The following is a 17217-nucleotide window of genomic DNA, read 5'->3' as shown; positions in this document are numbered from 1 at the left end:
TGCACTATTGAACGAAGCCACCACAGCGTCATGCCAAAAATAATACTGTTTTATATGCTCCCTCGGATCCCTCTTGATCAAATTGTTGATGAAGCCACGGCTAGCTTTTGTGTTCGTTATGGCCAACTCATGAGCGACTCAAGCAAGCTCTTCGTAATTGGATGCTGATCAGGATCAAGGATCGGAGCCGAGAGTTTTCTGTCATTCGACATTGGTAATGGTCTGTCTGCAAACAGTTTCAACCAATTGAGTTGATGCATTATGCAGGTGAAGGAGAAGAGAAAAACAAGAACACAGACGTAAAAGAAGAATGTTAACGTGCTTGAGGAGAGTTGAGAAAAGGATTCACTTAATCTTCAAACATCTGTTGTTTTATAAGTTGTTGAGAAAAGGATTCACTTAATCTTCAAACATCTGTTGTTTTATAAGTTTTCTCTCTTCATTATTTGAAAGAATTAATTATCAGAGAGGTGTGTTTCGTACCACTCAATTGGATTCTGCGGGATTTGGATACACCCTCAGTTTTTTCTCTACCTAACTAGCATTTCGAATGTCGAAATAAATATTCTTAATTACTTGGAAGGAACTGGTTAAGAGTGAGTCTTGCTTGGTGATGGTCACACCGTCAAGTGATGTTACTATTTTACGTGTTATGATATTGATAATGATACTAATTCATATGTTATAAAATGTGTGAATGATATAATTGATATGTCATGAACATAGTAATATTAATAAAAATAAATACATGTATTTTAAACAAAGTCGTATAAAACAATGGGAAATGAAGGCAGTTTAAGCAAACACAAACTGAAGTGCACCGTAAGATTGGTGCACTGATATACTCTTAACCATGACTTATCATATACTCTTTTATAAGTGATGTGTCTTATCATAAAAGAAGACTATTCAGATAAGTCTCACAACTTTGGAAATGATACGATAAAGTCTACAAAAGGAGGATTCATTCCTCTAGACAATTCATTCAATGTGAAACATAGTCTTCTTTCCTTTGGTGTGCTATTTCTCCCTTGACACTACCGCATAGTAATCAATAGTCTAATAACATTAGAGTTAGATCCTGTGATAGTCATGTGCAATCCTACAGTGGTATCAAAGCAAGGCTCTTTGATATTATACAACGGAGAAATTTGAAAAGGGAAAGGAGATTAAGAACCGAAGGGATGAAATCTGGTTTTTATTCGTCTGGTTCATGATATTGAAGTTGGTCAGGTTGAAATCAAATATCTGGGCTGTGAATCAATGATATTGGGATATTAGAGTGACTGGAACTTCATGTCTGAAGTGACTCGTTCAAAATTGGCAAATTGGTTTAACTTTACAAAGCTTGTAAACAAATAGGGAAATTTTATTTAAACCCACCTAACCTCTCTTCACACCTATCTTACTCTCTATACTCATATTATTTTTAATTAAGAGTGATGTTATTCCCACCTCAATGTCTTATCTTCCCATCCACCTTTTAATGAATTTTTTTAATTACAAATTTGTCCATTTACAAAAAGACTGATAAGGACATTAATTATCTTGTTTTGCTTAATTTAAAAAAAAAAAAAGGTTGGGCATGGGAGACAATTTGTCTACCTTAAACCCTAACTCATATTTTCATCTCGTTTCATTCAGAGAAAGTAAAAAAAAAAATAGCAATGGACTTAGAAGATGACTTTTTCATTGAACAAGTAGAAGATGACGATTATAAGGAAGAAGTAGAAGATCGTGTTTCCATTAAAAAGGTAGAAGAATAATTTGTGTGTAGGTCATTTGAATTTGTTCATCGCATTTTTAAATTTGTCGTTGTCGAATTCTTTTGAATTTGGATACCTCTGTTGTATCCATTTGAATTTGCAGACCTTAGTGGTTTTCATTTACATATTATTTGTTATATTTTTTAAGAGACAGTTTTATAATTTCATATGTATGTATATATTAAAGGTTATTTTGGGAATAATAGTGGGTGGGAAAATAACATTTTAATTTTTTGAACTTTTTAAGATGGGTGGGATTGTAACGTGGGTGGAAAAATAAGACAATGGGGTGAGTTTAGTAGCTCTTTTAATTAAACTATCAATATCTCTTTAAACCTAAATTTACTACCTAAACTACCCTCACAAACCCAATCGATATGTAAAATTATCCTTACACCCATTCAAAAAATAAAAAATCAAACTCAAAGCATACGTTCTCTCCTTTGAAGTTTTTACCCTTCGACATATTTGTCATATTTTCTTTCAATCTTCCGTTGCTTTACAAGAACACACCACTCTTAGCATCAAACACAAATATATCATAATTTAAAACCGTTGAATTGTCCATGTGGACAATAACAAGCAGAAACAATCTTGGGGACTAGGTTTTGAATCTTTTAAAGCCAAAACCAAATTCGGACTAGTTAGATAAGTGAAACAACACGCCATTATCAATCCAGTTTATATGAACTCGGAATGGCGGATTATTCGTGCCAAAATTTCGAACAAGAGCTAGGCAAGTTTCGGAAGCGAGAAGAATAACAGACAAATAGAAAGCCAGTACTAAAATGGTTCAAATGAATGAAGTTCTGATCCCCCATTGCTACTACGAAATAAAGCTAGGATTTTAAAGTTCGAAGATTAAGGAGCAGCACAACTGACCAAATCACATTATATAAAAGGTTTAGAAACTGAATCTATCACATTCTTACTCTGAACATAATCCCTAATTAGGATTCTTCTACCTAAAATAGTATCCAGCTGGATGTATAAATCCTTGTATTCGCTGTACAAAAATATATCAATAAAATCACAAATTCTACAATTTCACATACATAACCAAAAAATATTATTACAACTCCAACGAAAGCATATAAACTTTGCCTGTCAAGCTAAACCAAGAGAGGCATGAACGCACGTGTGAAGAAAAAAGAAACATTTTATCGATGATTGTCTAGTCTTCCACTTTTACTTTATCTAGATTCTAGTGAGTTTATGCCTTCAAATCTTACAAATGGAGTTAATGTAGAAGTAATTTTAAAACAAAACTTGCACAAACCAAAAATAGCTTATTTTATCTGAGAGCATCTTAGGATTTTAGGCAAAATAGAACATAAGAGAAAGATTGTGTGATAGTAATATAAGGTGTGGGTTTATTGATAAATTTTAGTTTTATAGTTAATTTTAACTTGTACTTTATGGTAATTATGCAATAAGGTAAAAAATAAACTTCACATTTAAAATTTAAGTGGGGTGTAAAAAGAGGTTAGGTGGGATCAAATAAAATTTCCCAAACAAATATCACATAATAAAACAAAATAAAAAATATAAAAAAATTATCACAGCCAGAATTTGAGTTTTTTTTTAACAAACGATATTATCTACAAGGAGAAAGAGTGGGCTTAGCCTCATTATGGGCTAGCAATAATGTGGTTCAAATTCGCCTTTGGTAAGAATCGAATCACCTCTCACTTATAAGTGAAGAAGAATAATACTAGACGGTAGTACTAAGTGTCAACCAGATTTTGAGTTTAATGGTTTAGAAAAATCAGCAATATCAAAAGGGATACAGATAGGCACACGGTTCCGGAATTGTGTAAAACGTGCCTGATTTTAACAAAAGGCTCATGCAAATTGAAATTGTTTCTCTGAATCCGCGCTCACAAGAACTTGAGTCTTGGTATGAATCGCATGGACAGTTCATCGTATAAGAGACATTGATGCAGGTATTTCTGTACAAGGAGAACTCAGGATTCTACGGAAGACACAAAATTTGGCTGGTTGTAGTTAATTAGGCTAATTGGTTGGTTCTAATCTATTTTCTTTGCTGTTTTGCATTGAAATCCATAATCAGGACTTGCACTTAAAAAGAACTTGCAACGATCCTCTGTAAGTTTATGCCTTTACTAGTTTGTTTCCATTATTTTAGAAGATAAAATTAGTGTCAACCTTATTTAACTTTTTTTAGAATATAGTAAACTTTTATTGTTATTATTGAGTGGAAAGTGTGGGTTGTTGATATCATTTCGTGAATATGGCTTAAGACATATTTTGAGTCTATTATTGTTGAGAGACTCAATAATATTAACCATTGCACATTGCTTGTATCACATCCCAGGTTCGACTCCGTCGTAGCATGATATTGTCTGCTTTGGGTCCAAACCACGCCCTCATGGTTTTGTTTCTGGGAACTCACGAGCAACTTCCCAGTGGGTCACCCATCTTGAGATTGCTCTTAGCCCAAACTCACTTAACTTCGGAGTTTCGATGGAACTTGAAGCCAATGAGTTCCCAAAAGACCTTGTGCTATATGGAGGTGGACATGTATATATAAGGCACATCATCCCTTCTTCATTGGTCGATGTGGGATGTTACAATCCACCCCCCTTAGGGGTCCGACGTTCTTGTCGGCACACTTGCACCACACGGCAGAGTGGCTCTGATACCATTTTGACACACCCCGACCTAGGAAGGTTGGGGTGTAGGGCTAGGTTCAGTTCTCAACGATTTGGTTTTTTCTCGATTCGGTTTTTTTTTTTGTTCAGTTTCGGTTTTTATTTTATTTTATTTTCCCTCCAAAAAATAAAAAATTTGAAAATATGAAAGTTCGCATTCAAAGTCATCCACATGAAAATCTACATTTGACAGAAAAGGAAAGATATGCCATTTGAGAAGTGGTACTACTATCATAACCTTAGACCATATTCAATTCAACAACAAAACCATGATGAGAATCCAAAGTTGGTCCACTGTCCACCAACTTCGGGAAAGAACACTGCAACAAAGAATAAGGCAACAGATTGACATACGCCAACGTTATTGACAAAGTTTAAGTCTTCCAACTAGAATCATCAAATCAAGTCTTCCAATTTTCAAGGTCCAAACTTAAATAGAGATCAAAGTTTAAGTCGAAAAGTCCAAATTTAAAATAAATATCACACAAGTCAAATAAACCTTCATGGTTTCATCACTTCATGTCTTGCACAAATAAAATCTTCCAAGTCCTCAAGCTCAAGCTCAATGCTTAGGCGGCCTAGGAGGCAACATAACACCTTTCTTTGAGCTTCCACTTGCCATTTTTACATACAAATAAAAAAAGAAACAACACGATGTAAAGCAAGCATGCAACTTAGCATCTAATTAAAATAGTCTAACAAAACCAAATGCAATAAGTAAAATTTCCTTTCTCAACTTCTTCACAAAACTCAATCTCCTCAATGGTTGGTTCATGATGTAATGCAACATGAATTGACCTAAGCCAATTTTGTGTACATATCAAAGCCTCCACCATTTTTGGACTCAAAGAACAACGATATGGATCAATTATTCTTCCACTTGTGCTAAAGGAGGATTCCGAAGCAATGGTTGATATGGGAATAGCTAAAATCTCTTTTGCAACTCGTGCCAAAATAGGATACTTAGAAAGACCATTCACCCTCTACCAATTCAAGATATCAAAGTTTGCCTCTTCTTCCCCTTCATTAGGATCCGAAAAATACCTATCCAAATCATTGTGCACAATACGGGCTCTCTTTGCTTATTTGGAGGAACCGGAAGATCCAGAAAAATTTGCAGAAGAGGGGGGGCAATGTAACATCTCACATTGCCCAAGGGAGTGAATCATGTAAGCTTTATATGTATATTCTCATCTCTACCCAGCATGAGGCATTTTGGGAGCTCACTGGCTTCGGGTTCCATCAGAACTCCGAAGTTAAGCGAGTAGTATGCGAGAGCAATCCCATGATGGGTTCATTTCCACTCACAGCACACTCTCGTATTTAGGCACTTTTAGATTTAAATTTATTCATATTTTCCCACATCACTATACTTTATATCTTTGTCACCTTCTTGGTGTTGGCCATCACAACTTGATTTGGAGTCCAAGTGGACTTTCCGGGTGACACATCCCGACCCAAAATGTCCATTAGGACTCCGAATCGAGCTGTGCTAGTCGACACTTAGAAGGTGAAGAAGTCATAAAGTGTGATGATGTGGAAAAATGTGAATAAATTTAAACCTAATAGTGCCTAAATACTAGAGTGCGCTGGTGAGCAAGAATGAACCCACTTCACACGTGATTATAGAGCATAAATAAAGTATAGTAAGGTAAGATAAGGCTTGTACCATCTTAGGAAGCTACCCGTACAGGGATATGCCACGAATCCTCGTCGATACGGAAACTTTGCTACTAGAACCTAGAGGGACGAAAAACAGAAAACGTGAATGGGTAAAAACAAAACTTTTCAAAAACCATTTCACTTATTAAAGGTAGTAACCCCTCGTTGTAAAACTCGTATAGTTTCCTAGAAAATAGAGTATATACATATATCGAAACCACATTCAAAATAACAAAATCCATATAAATGCCATGCCAAATGTTTTATATTTAGAATATGCATTTAGTAGTTGTACATATTTATGTTTGACGCTGCAGACGTTCAAGTAAGTTCCAGGTGAGTTTATAAATTGTGGATGTGAGTTGCATGATTATGCTGAGATGTATCTATAGCTCATAACCTGCACCCTGGTGTTAGTGTTTCCGCCCGTGGTCAGGGTACAGTTATTCACGTGATATTCACCTTTCGCACCATACTCTTACCTTGGATCCAAGTTAAGTGCACAATCCTATCATACAGACCACTATAGGTGGTGGTTTCGACTTGTAAGTGACTCATGATCATTCGCACAGTCTTCACGTGATCGTAGCATTTGAGTGTATTTATTTACACCCAGTCCTGTCATATAGACCACTTTATGTGGTTCCGACTTATGTGCAAGCATACTTGTTGAGTTATTGGTTGAGCCGTACAGGTCATATTAGGTGACTCCGGCTAGATGGATGAGCTATAGATTCAGCCGTACAGGTCATATTAAGTGACTCCGGCTGACATATCATTTGCCCAGAAACAAAACCGTGAAAGTGTGGTCGGGGCCCAAAGTGGACAATATCGTGCTACGGTGGAGTCGAGCTCGGGATGTGGTGGGGGCCCGGGCTGAGATGTGCCAATTTGGTATCAGAGCCAATCCCTGGTCGAAGGTGTGCCGACGAGGACGTCGGGTCCCTAACGGGGGTGAATTGTAACATCCTACATCGCCCAAGGGAGTGGATCCTATAAGCCTTATATGTATATTCCCATCTCTACCTAGCACGAGGCCTTTTGGGAGCTCACTGGATTTGGGTTCCATCGGAACTCCGAAGTTAAGCGAGTAACACGCGAGAGCAATCCCATGATGGGTGATCCACTGGGAAGTTCTCGTGTGAGTTCCAAGAAATAAAACCGTGACGGTGTGGTCGGGGCCCAAAACGGTTAATATCGTGCTACGGAGAAGTCAAGTCCGGGATGTGATGGGGGCCCAGACAGGGATGTGACATGCAAGGTCAGGTCATCACGGGCCACGAATATGTTTCTCGGTTGCATGAGCTTAAAGCTAAAGTAACTCATGCATGGCTTGCTGATGATCGTGTTACATCCTTGAAATTATCAATAAAAGTACATTTTAATTGATAATTCAGTTTAGCCAATTAATCTTACCTGGAGAGAATTTGTAATAGAAGAAAACATTAAGCATCAAACTTAGAAGACTACTTGTAGTTTTTTCATTTTTGTTTGGACATCTTGTATGTACATTTTCATATATTTTATAATTAAATACTTTTTCTTGGTTTATTAATTATTGTTTAGAATTTAATTATAATATTTATTAAAAATTAAATAAAAAATGTTTTTGCCAAAAAAAAAAAGGGTTTGCGTGACGAAGAAGTAACTTACGTCGCGCAAAGTAGTTTTGCGCAACGCAAAACTTAAATTGCACAAACCCTATTGTTACTGCCTTGGCACACGACGAAGGTTCGTTGGGCTAATTTTTGCGCGACGAAGGACCTGCGTCACGCAAAGTGTTTTTTGTACTAGTGAAGCCATGTGACAGAAATTAGATTAAAAATAATACAATTAATGAGAGAAGATTTGAGGGTTAACTTTTGTATAGGAATGGAAATTTAAATCAAAGGAGAGTAATGGAGTGACGAAAATAATAATTTAACATTGATATAATAATACCATAAGCACTGAACTTGTTCATAAGTTTTGCTAAAAAGAAACGATTACTACATCGAAGTTGAACAAGCATTATAGATCATGGCTCAAAAATGCAATTGTGTGATGTTTCTTTTTTTTTTATTTTTTTTTATTATTATTTTTTTTTATTTTAACTCTTTAAACAACATTATGCATGCAAAATGGTGATTTAACTACGTTGTGCTCAATGGAAAGCACACAAACAGAAATTAAGGAATAACAAACACAAGCTAAAGCATAAAAAATAAAGAAAATTGACGGAGAGGCCCAGACCAATCTCATGTCTACCACTAGAATGAACCCACCACCGAACGGTACCAAAAAAGATATTGTTAAATAGGCTCCCTCGAATCCCTCTTGATTAAGTTTTATAAAGCTATGTCTGGCACTACCCCTCAAATGTCTGCAATGCATGTCAATTCCTCATTATCCACTCCAACATCAAATGCTTCTTCTCAGCAGTTCTGGCTTACAGATTCAGGAGCAACAAATCATCTCACTGCAGATTTGCAGAATCTTTCCTTGGCTACACCTTTCCCATCCACAGAGACCATTCAAACTGCCAATGGTGCAGGTTTATCCATTTCACATACTGGTTCATCTGTCGTTCATACACCTACTCAAAAGTTGAAGCTTAATTCAATATTATTTGTTCCGAGAATTACTCAGAATCTGTTATCTGTGCACAGACTCTGTCTTGATAATCATTGTTGCCTAATTTTTGATGCTTTTTATTTCTGGATTCAGGACAAAGCCACAGGGAGGATTCTGTACAAGGGGAAGTGTAGTAATGGGTTATATCCAATACCAATATCCAGACCAGGTCTGCTTCAGCAACAGGGGTTTAAAGCTGCATTTCTTGGACAGCAAGTGCATTCTAGTTTCTGGCATAGCAGACTAGGTCATCCCTCCAATTCTATTGTCTCCACTATACTTAGAAAATCAAATATTCCAGTTTCTTCTGATGTATTACCTTCTTTGTGTCATTCTTGCTTACAAGGCAAATTCAGCAAGTTACCTTTTTCCTCATCTGTCTCCAAATCTGTAATTCCTTTTGAAATACTGCATAGTGATGTCTGGGGCCCTGCTCCCTGTGTTTCTATTGATGGATACAAATACTATGTGACATTCATTGATGAATGCACTAGATTTTGTTGGCTGTTTCCCTTGCATAATAAAAGTGAAGTATGTTCTGTGTTTATTCGATTATATCACTTCATCTTTAATCACTTTGCAGTCAGTATTAAAACTTTCCAAAGTGATGGGGGTGGGGAGTATACCAGTTCTGTGTTTCAATCTTTTCTGATAGCCAAGGGAATCACTCACCAAATTTCCTGTCCTTATACTCCAGAGCAAAATGGCCTGGCAGAAAGAAAGCATCGCCATGTTGTTGAAACCTCAATCACATTGTTACAGACTGCATCTCTACCTGCATCTTTCTGGTCTTTTGCTTGTCAAACTGCAGTCTACCTTATAAACAGGATGCCTTCCTCCACTATAAATAACCAATCCCCATTTGAGGTTCTGTTTCAATCTGTTCCAGATGTTCAACACCTAAAGATTTTTGGTTGTGCATGTTTCCCCCTCTTAAAACCTTATACTAGGAACAAACTGCAACCTAAAACCAACTTATGCATTTTTCTGGGCTATGCATCTAAGTACAAGGGCTATATTTGCTTTGATGTTCTCTCCAAACGATCTTATATCTCTAGACATGTGCTATTTGATGAGTGTGACTTCCCATATTCCTCTCTTGTCTCTAAGTCATATCTCAATTCCCAGAGGTCTAGCTCTCCAATTCCAGTAAGTTCAGTGTCTATTACTAATACCAATACTATTGTTGGAGCACCATCACCCACTTCTGTGTCTAGTCCTCGTGCTACCCCTACCTCTGCCACTGCCAGATTTCCCCAGTCTCCATATCTACTGGATCCATCTCAGTCCCCTTCACCAGAAGACACAAGCTACCCCATTACTGGCACTTCACCTCAGTGTACTTCCTCTGCTCTTCCTGTGGCTCCTGAGTGTTCCCCAGAATCGTTACAAGTCATTCTTCCTATTCCTCCATTAAACTTACATCCTATGCAAACAAGATCAAAGAGTGGCATTGTCAAGAAGAAAGCATTTCTTGCCCTGGTCTCTGAGTCTACAGATGTGGATTTATCCCAGATTGAACCAGTATCTTACAAATCTGCTCTGAAATCTCCTGTATGGGTTAAAGCTATGGAGGAGGAAATTGAAGCCTTACATTCCCAGCACACTTGGTCTTTGGTACCCTTACCATCAAATCGAAATCTTGTGGGGTGTAAGTGGGTTTTCAAGATCAAGAGGCATGCCAATGGAACTATCTCCCGATACAAGGCTAGGCTTGTAGCCAAGGGGTTCAATCAAGAGGCAGGGATAGACTATGGTGAAACATTCAGCCCTGTAGTTAAGCCTACTACAGTAAGGCTTGTTCTTGCTTTAGCTGCACAGTTTGGTTGGGATTTAAGACAGCTTGATGTCAAAAACGCTTTTCTGCATGGAATCCTCCAAGAAGAGGTATACATGGCCCAACCTCCTGGGTTTGTGGACTCTATCTATTCCTCCTCAGTATGCAAACTTCACAAGTCTCTATATGGTCTCAAACAAGCCCCAAGGGCATGGAATGAGAGGTTTACTAATTTTCTGCCTTCTCTGGGGTTTCAAACAACCTATGCAGATACTTCTTTGTTTGTCAAACACACTGAATCTGGGGTTGTCATTCTCCTTCTTTATGTAGATGATATAATCATCACAGGGAGTGCAACAGCTATAATTCCAGCAGTCATTGCTGCATTGGCAGCCGAGTTTGATATAAAGGATCTGGGATCACTCCACTACTTCCTTGGCATTCAAATTACAAAAACTGCAGAAGGGTTATTTCTTTCCCAGCACAAGTATGTTAATGATCTGTTGACCAAGACAGAGATGCATCTGTCAAAGCCTTGTCCCACTCCTTGCTTGCCTCATCATCGGCTCCTCAAGGATGATGGAACACCATTTGTTAATCCTGCATTATACAGAAGCATCGTGGGTGCTTTGCAGTATCTCACCTTCACACGCCCTGACATTGCATTTTCTGTGCATCAAGTCTGTCAGTTCATGCATTGCCCTATGGAGTCTCATTACTTGGCTGTCAAACGGATCTTACGTTATCTTAAAGGGACTCAACACTATGGTCTTCAATATGTCAAAGGTGAGATGGAGCTGAATACATTTAGTGATGCTGACTGGGCAGGGGATCCCAATGACAGACGCTCCACAACTGGTTTTGTTGCTTTCTTAGGGCATAATCCCATATCCTGGTCATCCAAGAAGCAACAAACAGTTTCTCGTTCCTCTACTGAAGCAGAATATCGCGCTATTGCTACAACAGCTACTGAGATCGATTGGCTCAAGCAGATTCTTGCTTTTCTGCAGATTGTCATATCGACTCCTTCCATAATGTTCTGTGATAATCTGTCCGCTATTGCTCTTACCTGCAATCCAGTGATGCATCAAAGAACCAAACATATTGAGATTGACATTCATTTTGTTCGGGAAAGGGTTGCTAAACAGTTACTTCATATGCAGTTTGTTTCGTCTACTGAGCAATTCGCTGATATTCTGACTAAAGGACTTTCTGCACCACTGTTTCGTGCTCATTGTTGCAATCTCAGCCTTCGTGATCCTCCTCCTGAGCTTGAGGGAGGATGTTAACAATATATAGTGAATGGTTAGATAGTGTGCCATGTGTCAATGGATTAGTAGGGTTGTTATAAGGAGGTTAAGGCAGTTATAACAAGTCTTAGTGAACAAGCTTGTAAAGTTAGTATATAACAAATGTAGTGAATGTAATTGAGTAATATAGAAAAACATTACAGTAATACATTCCTCTTTCTCTCTACATTTCTTCCTTATCTCTTTAACACCTTAATAATCTTTCTGCATCAATACATCTCTGCAATATAATATGTTGCTTTACAAAGGAGGACTTCGCATTCTTGAAAAGAATGTCATTAGTCAAAGGAGGCAGTCTTAGAAGATTATTGAATTATTTTGGGTTGTCTAAGGAAAGGTCATAAAACAAAATGGGATTTAAGACGGACATGGGTGCATAGAAGAAAAAAATTGGATGTGCAGTAGTTGTTCTCTTCGAAATGCTTCAAAAGGTTTCAAGTTCAAATTTTCCCACCCCTTTAATAAAGAAACACAAGTTGCATGAATCGAATGGTGAATGAAATGAGTTAGAGCCTGTATTCGGATTGATACAATGATGTCAAGTTTTAATGAAAATACATATACCATAATGTCATCTTCGTTAAAGCCAAAAAGTGAATGCATGATAAGAAATTCAAATTAAAGAGGAACACAACAATGATAGCAAACGGGCAATATTCGTTATCCATATCATTTGCTTTTGCTTTCTTCAAATTTCTCTCCTTTTTATTTATAGTAATCACAGATACATTATTTTTGGTACGCAAGTACTTCCAAATTTTAATGCATTATAAACATATATTTTTCTAGATATTGAAGAACTGGGAAGTAACAAGGAATGCAATATCCCGATATAACATAACCCAAAAGTTCGTCGTCGATATTGGCATAGGAAGCTGAACTTCAACAGAGGCCAATGCTCTTTGGCAACGAACAAGGTCATCTTGGGCCTGTGTGAGGATTTCGGTGACCGATTTGTCACTGTCATTGACCCCTCGCACTGCGAAAACAAAAGCCCCTAACGCAAAATCATACGAATCTACACACTGCTTTATAGCTACCGTGCCATTAGTATTCTTGTCGGTGGCGTTGAAAGCTTTTTCAAACGTAGCTTTGGCTTGTGCTGCATTTGCTGCTGCTAATTTAAGAACAGCTATATCAAGATCTTTGAGGTTAGTTGCCGATCTAATTGGAATATCTTTCCAAAGAGATTTTACGCACTGCCTATAGGTGTAGCCGAATTCTTCTTGGGTTTGCTTGCAAACACTCCTAACTAATTGAGACGCTCTAGCATTTGCAAATGGTGCTGGGGAAGACGAGAGATGTAAGAGCAAGGAAGCAATGAACACTGCATAACTGATTGAGGAGGCCATTGCTCAAGATGTATGTTTTTAAATTGAAGCTAACGTGATTAGAAATTATTTGCTTGGGTTAAGAAATGAATGAATGGAGTATGATATATATAGCAACCCAAGAAGGGTGTAGGTCTAAATTTAGGAGCGCAGTCTTCTGTACCTTTTGTTTTTGTTTTTCTGTTACGTAATAAACCATTGGATGGAAATTACTAGCTTTAACCCATTCTTCCAGTGACTTTTGTTTGAACTAAAATACAACAAAAGCTGGACTTCATGGTTTCTAGAATTCCAATCCTAACCATGCAATTGGACATCATGGTTTTTGGTAGATATATCTTGTAATTTAACCTCTCTAGAGCTCAATGCAATTTGACTGTAACTCAAATCGTCTCCCGCAATTTTGACTTCAAAATTAGCTGTTACAGAATGCTTGTAGTTTGTCTTCATATTTAGCTATTTAATGAAGCAGTGGCGGATCCACAAATTGAAGCTAGGAGGAACCTCCACGCCAGGCCATGTGACAGAAATTAGATTAAAAATAATACAATCAATAGAGAAGATTTAAAGGTTAACTTTTGTATAGGAATGAAAATTTGAATCAAAGGAGAGCAACGGAGTCATGAAAATAATAATTTAACACTGAGATAATAATACCATAAGCACTGAACTTGTTTATAAGTTTTGCTAGAAAGAACCGATTACAACATCGAAGTTGAACAAGAATGCAACTGTGTGATTTTTCTTTTTTTCAATGTAAACTTTTTAAACAACACTATACGTGCAAAATGGTGATTTAACTACGTTGTGCTCAATGGAAAGCACACAAACAGAAATTAAAGAATAACAAACGCAACTAAAACATACGAAATAAAGAAAATGATGGAGAGGCCCAGGCCTATATCATGTCTGCCACTGGAACGGAACCCACCACCGCGCGGCAACAAAATTGATATTGTTAAATAGGCTCACTCAAATACCTCTTGATTAAATGTTTATAAAGCTACGCCTATCTTTTGTATTTGTTGCTGCTAAATCAAGAGCAACTCGAGCAAGGTCTTCGTAATCATATGCTGACCATGATGAAGGACTTTGCATTCTTGAAAAGAATGTCATTAGTCAAAGGAGGCAGTCTTAGAAGATTATTGAATTATTTTGGATTGTCTAAGGAAAGGTCATAAAACAAAATGGGCTTTAAGACAGACATGGGCGCTTACAGGAAAAAAATTGGATGTGCAGTAGTTGTTCTCTTCGAAATGCTTAAAATGGTTTCAAGTTCAAATCTCCCCATCCCTTTAATAAAGAAACACAAGTTGCATGAATCGAATGGTGAATGAAATGAGTTTGAGCCTGTATTCGGACTCATACGGTGATGTCAATTTTTAATGAAAATACATATACCATAATTTCATCTTCATTAAAGCCAATGCAGAGTAGAGTGAATGAATGATAAGAAATTCAAAATAAAGAGGAACACAACAATGATAGCACACGGCCAATATTCGTTAACCGTATCATTTGTTTTTGCTTTCTTCAAATTTCTCTCCTTTTTATTTATAGTAATCACAGGTACATTTTTTTTGGTACGCAAGTACTTTCAAATTTTAATACATTATTCGCATATCTTTTTCTAGATATTTAATAACTGGGAAGTAACAAGGAATGCAACATCCCTATATAACATGACCCAAAAGTTTGTCGTCGATACTGGCATGGGAAGCTGAACTTCAACAGAGGCCAATGCTCTTTGGCAATGAACAAGGTCATCTTGGGTCTGTGTGAGGATTTTGGTGACCGATTTGTCACCATCATTGACCCCTCGCACTGCAAAAATGAAAGCCCCTAACGCAAAATCATATGAATCTACACACTGCTTTATAGCTGTCGTGCCATTAGCGTTCTTGTTGGTGGCGTTGAAAGCTTTTTCAAACGTAGCTTTGGTTTGTGCTGCATTTGCTGCTGCTAATTGAAGAATGGCTATATCAAGATCTTTGAGATTAGTTGCCGATCTAATTGGAATATCTTTCCAAAGAGATTTTACGCACTGCCTATAGCTGTAGCCGAATTCTTCTTGGGTTTGCTTGCAAACATTCCTAACTAATTGAGACGCTCTTGCATTTGCAAATGGTGCTGGAGACGACGAGAGACATAAGAGCAAGGAAGCAATGAACATTGCATAACTGATTGAGGAGGCCATTGCTCAAGATGTATGTTTTTAAATTGAAGCTAACGTGATTACAAATTATTTGCTTGGGTAAGAAATGAATGAATGGAGTATGATATATATAAGCAACCCAAGAAGGGTATAGGTCTAAATTTAGGAGCGCAGTCTTCTTTACCTTTTGTTTTGTTTTTCTGTTACTAATAAACCATTGGATGGAAATTACTAGCTTTAACCCATTCTTCAAGGGACTTTTGTTTGAACTAAAACACAACAAAAGCTGGACTTCATGGTTTCTAGAATTCCAATCCTAACCATGCAATTGGACATCGTGGTTTCTGGTAGATATATCTTGTAATTTAACCTCTCTAGAGTTCAACGCAATTTGACTGTTACTCGCATCGTCGCCCGTAGTTTTGACTTGAAATTTTGCATTCACAGGATGCTTGTAGTTTGTCTTCATATTTTGCTATTTAATGAAGCCGTGGCGGAGCCAAAAATCGAAGCTAGGAGGAACCTCCAGGCCTTGTGACTGAAATTAGATTAAAAATAATACAATCAATGAGAGAAGATTTGAGGGTTAACTTTTGTATAGGAATGGAAATTTGAATCAAAGGAGAGCAGCGGAGTCATGAAAATAATAATTCAACACTGAGATAATAATACCATAAGCACCGAACTTGTTCATAAGTTTTGCTAAAAAGAAATGATTACTACATCAAAGTTGAACAAGCATTATAGATCATGGCTCAAAAATGCAACTATGTGAATTTTCTTTTGTTTTCAATATAAACTTTTTAAAAAACACTATGTATGCAAAATGGTGATTTTGTTGGAGCAGTATTAAAAAATATGAAAAGAATAAAAGAATTTTAACGATAATAATAATCAAGAAAACCACAACATAAATTTGTAGAAAATTAATATAAACAACGTAGAGAGAAAGTAGGTAAGATTGACAAACTTGGAGATTGAGACTTGCATAAATGCAATGTCGCCAGTACTCTTGTGCTTGTAGTTCAGTAGGCGTCCGTCTTCCAGGATTCAACAATCTATAATCCGAAGTTGAAGCACTTAAATATTTGGACTCTAGTGGACTTTATATATTCCGTACTCTCAAGACATGACTCGAAATTTGAGAAACGAAGAACAAGAGAAACAGAGTGGGGAAACCCTATTTCTCAAGAGTAAGAATTAACTCTAATTTTCCATATTTGAATACCAATGGTTTCATGGGTTTATATAGAATCCAATTTCTACTTATTAAAGAGATATAACTTTTTATCTATAAGTATACCTCACTTATCAAGGGAATACACCTAAACAACATAACCTTTCTAAGAAATTGGTTAACACTATTTTTAATTCAATCACTAAAATTATATATTACACTATCTCATATTATAATATATAATTTCCAACAGATTTAACTATGTTGTGCTTAGTGGAAAGCACACAAACAGAAATTAAAGAATAACAAACACAAGCTAAGACCAACTCCAACAATGGCTTATAACCTAAAATTCCCTCCCCACCCCACCCCACCCCCCCCCCCCCCCCCCAAAAAAAAAAAACCCACTCCAACCCATGTGCTAAACAAAACCTAAAACCTTAAACTCAAAAGAAGGCCAGATACCAGCCATTTTTAGGCCATAAGTCATTATGGGCCCTACCTGTTGCGAGTAAAACACGAGCTGTGAAGCCCAGATGCTTGAGCCAGTCGCTCAACACACAGCAACATGCCAGCCAGATTCCCGCGGGGACCCCATCCACGTGGGCGTGTCCCCTGCTGTCAGATGGCGTCAGTAGCCTAACTGCTACTTTTTTCGATCAAACAGCCATATTTAAATGGGCTGTTGGTTAATCCAACGGTCCATGTTCAAAATTTTTTTTTTTTAGTTTTATATTTATATATTTATGGA

General features: G+C 37.2%; 2 protein-coding genes across 2 annotated transcripts; both read right to left on the bottom strand.

Moving 5' to 3' along the window:
- Window positions 1-12588: 12588 nt before the first annotated feature.
- Window positions 12589-13183, bottom strand: LOC137714816 (uncharacterized). The gene has a single exon (XM_068453947.2). It carries the CDS (start codon window positions 13153-13155, stop codon window positions 12589-12591), a length of 567 nt encoding a protein of 188 aa, XP_068310048.2. The 5' UTR covers window positions 13156-13183.
- A 1498-nt stretch (window positions 13184-14681) lies between these two features.
- On the bottom strand, window positions 14682-15370 carry LOC137714777 (uncharacterized). Its single transcript, XM_068453917.2, has one exon. The coding sequence runs from the start codon at window positions 15329-15331 to the stop codon at window positions 14765-14767; it is 567 nt and encodes a 188-aa protein (XP_068310018.2). The 5' UTR covers window positions 15332-15370; the 3' UTR covers window positions 14682-14764.
- Between the last annotated feature and the right edge of the window lie 1847 nt (window positions 15371-17217).

This window comes from Pyrus communis, chromosome 3 (assembly GCF_041283825.1).
Source record: "Pyrus communis isolate YQ-2024b chromosome 3, ASM4128382v1, whole genome shotgun sequence".
NCBI lineage: Eukaryota > Viridiplantae > Streptophyta > Magnoliopsida > Rosales > Rosaceae > Pyrus > Pyrus communis.
This window is presented reverse-complemented; position numbering and strand designations above follow the sequence as displayed.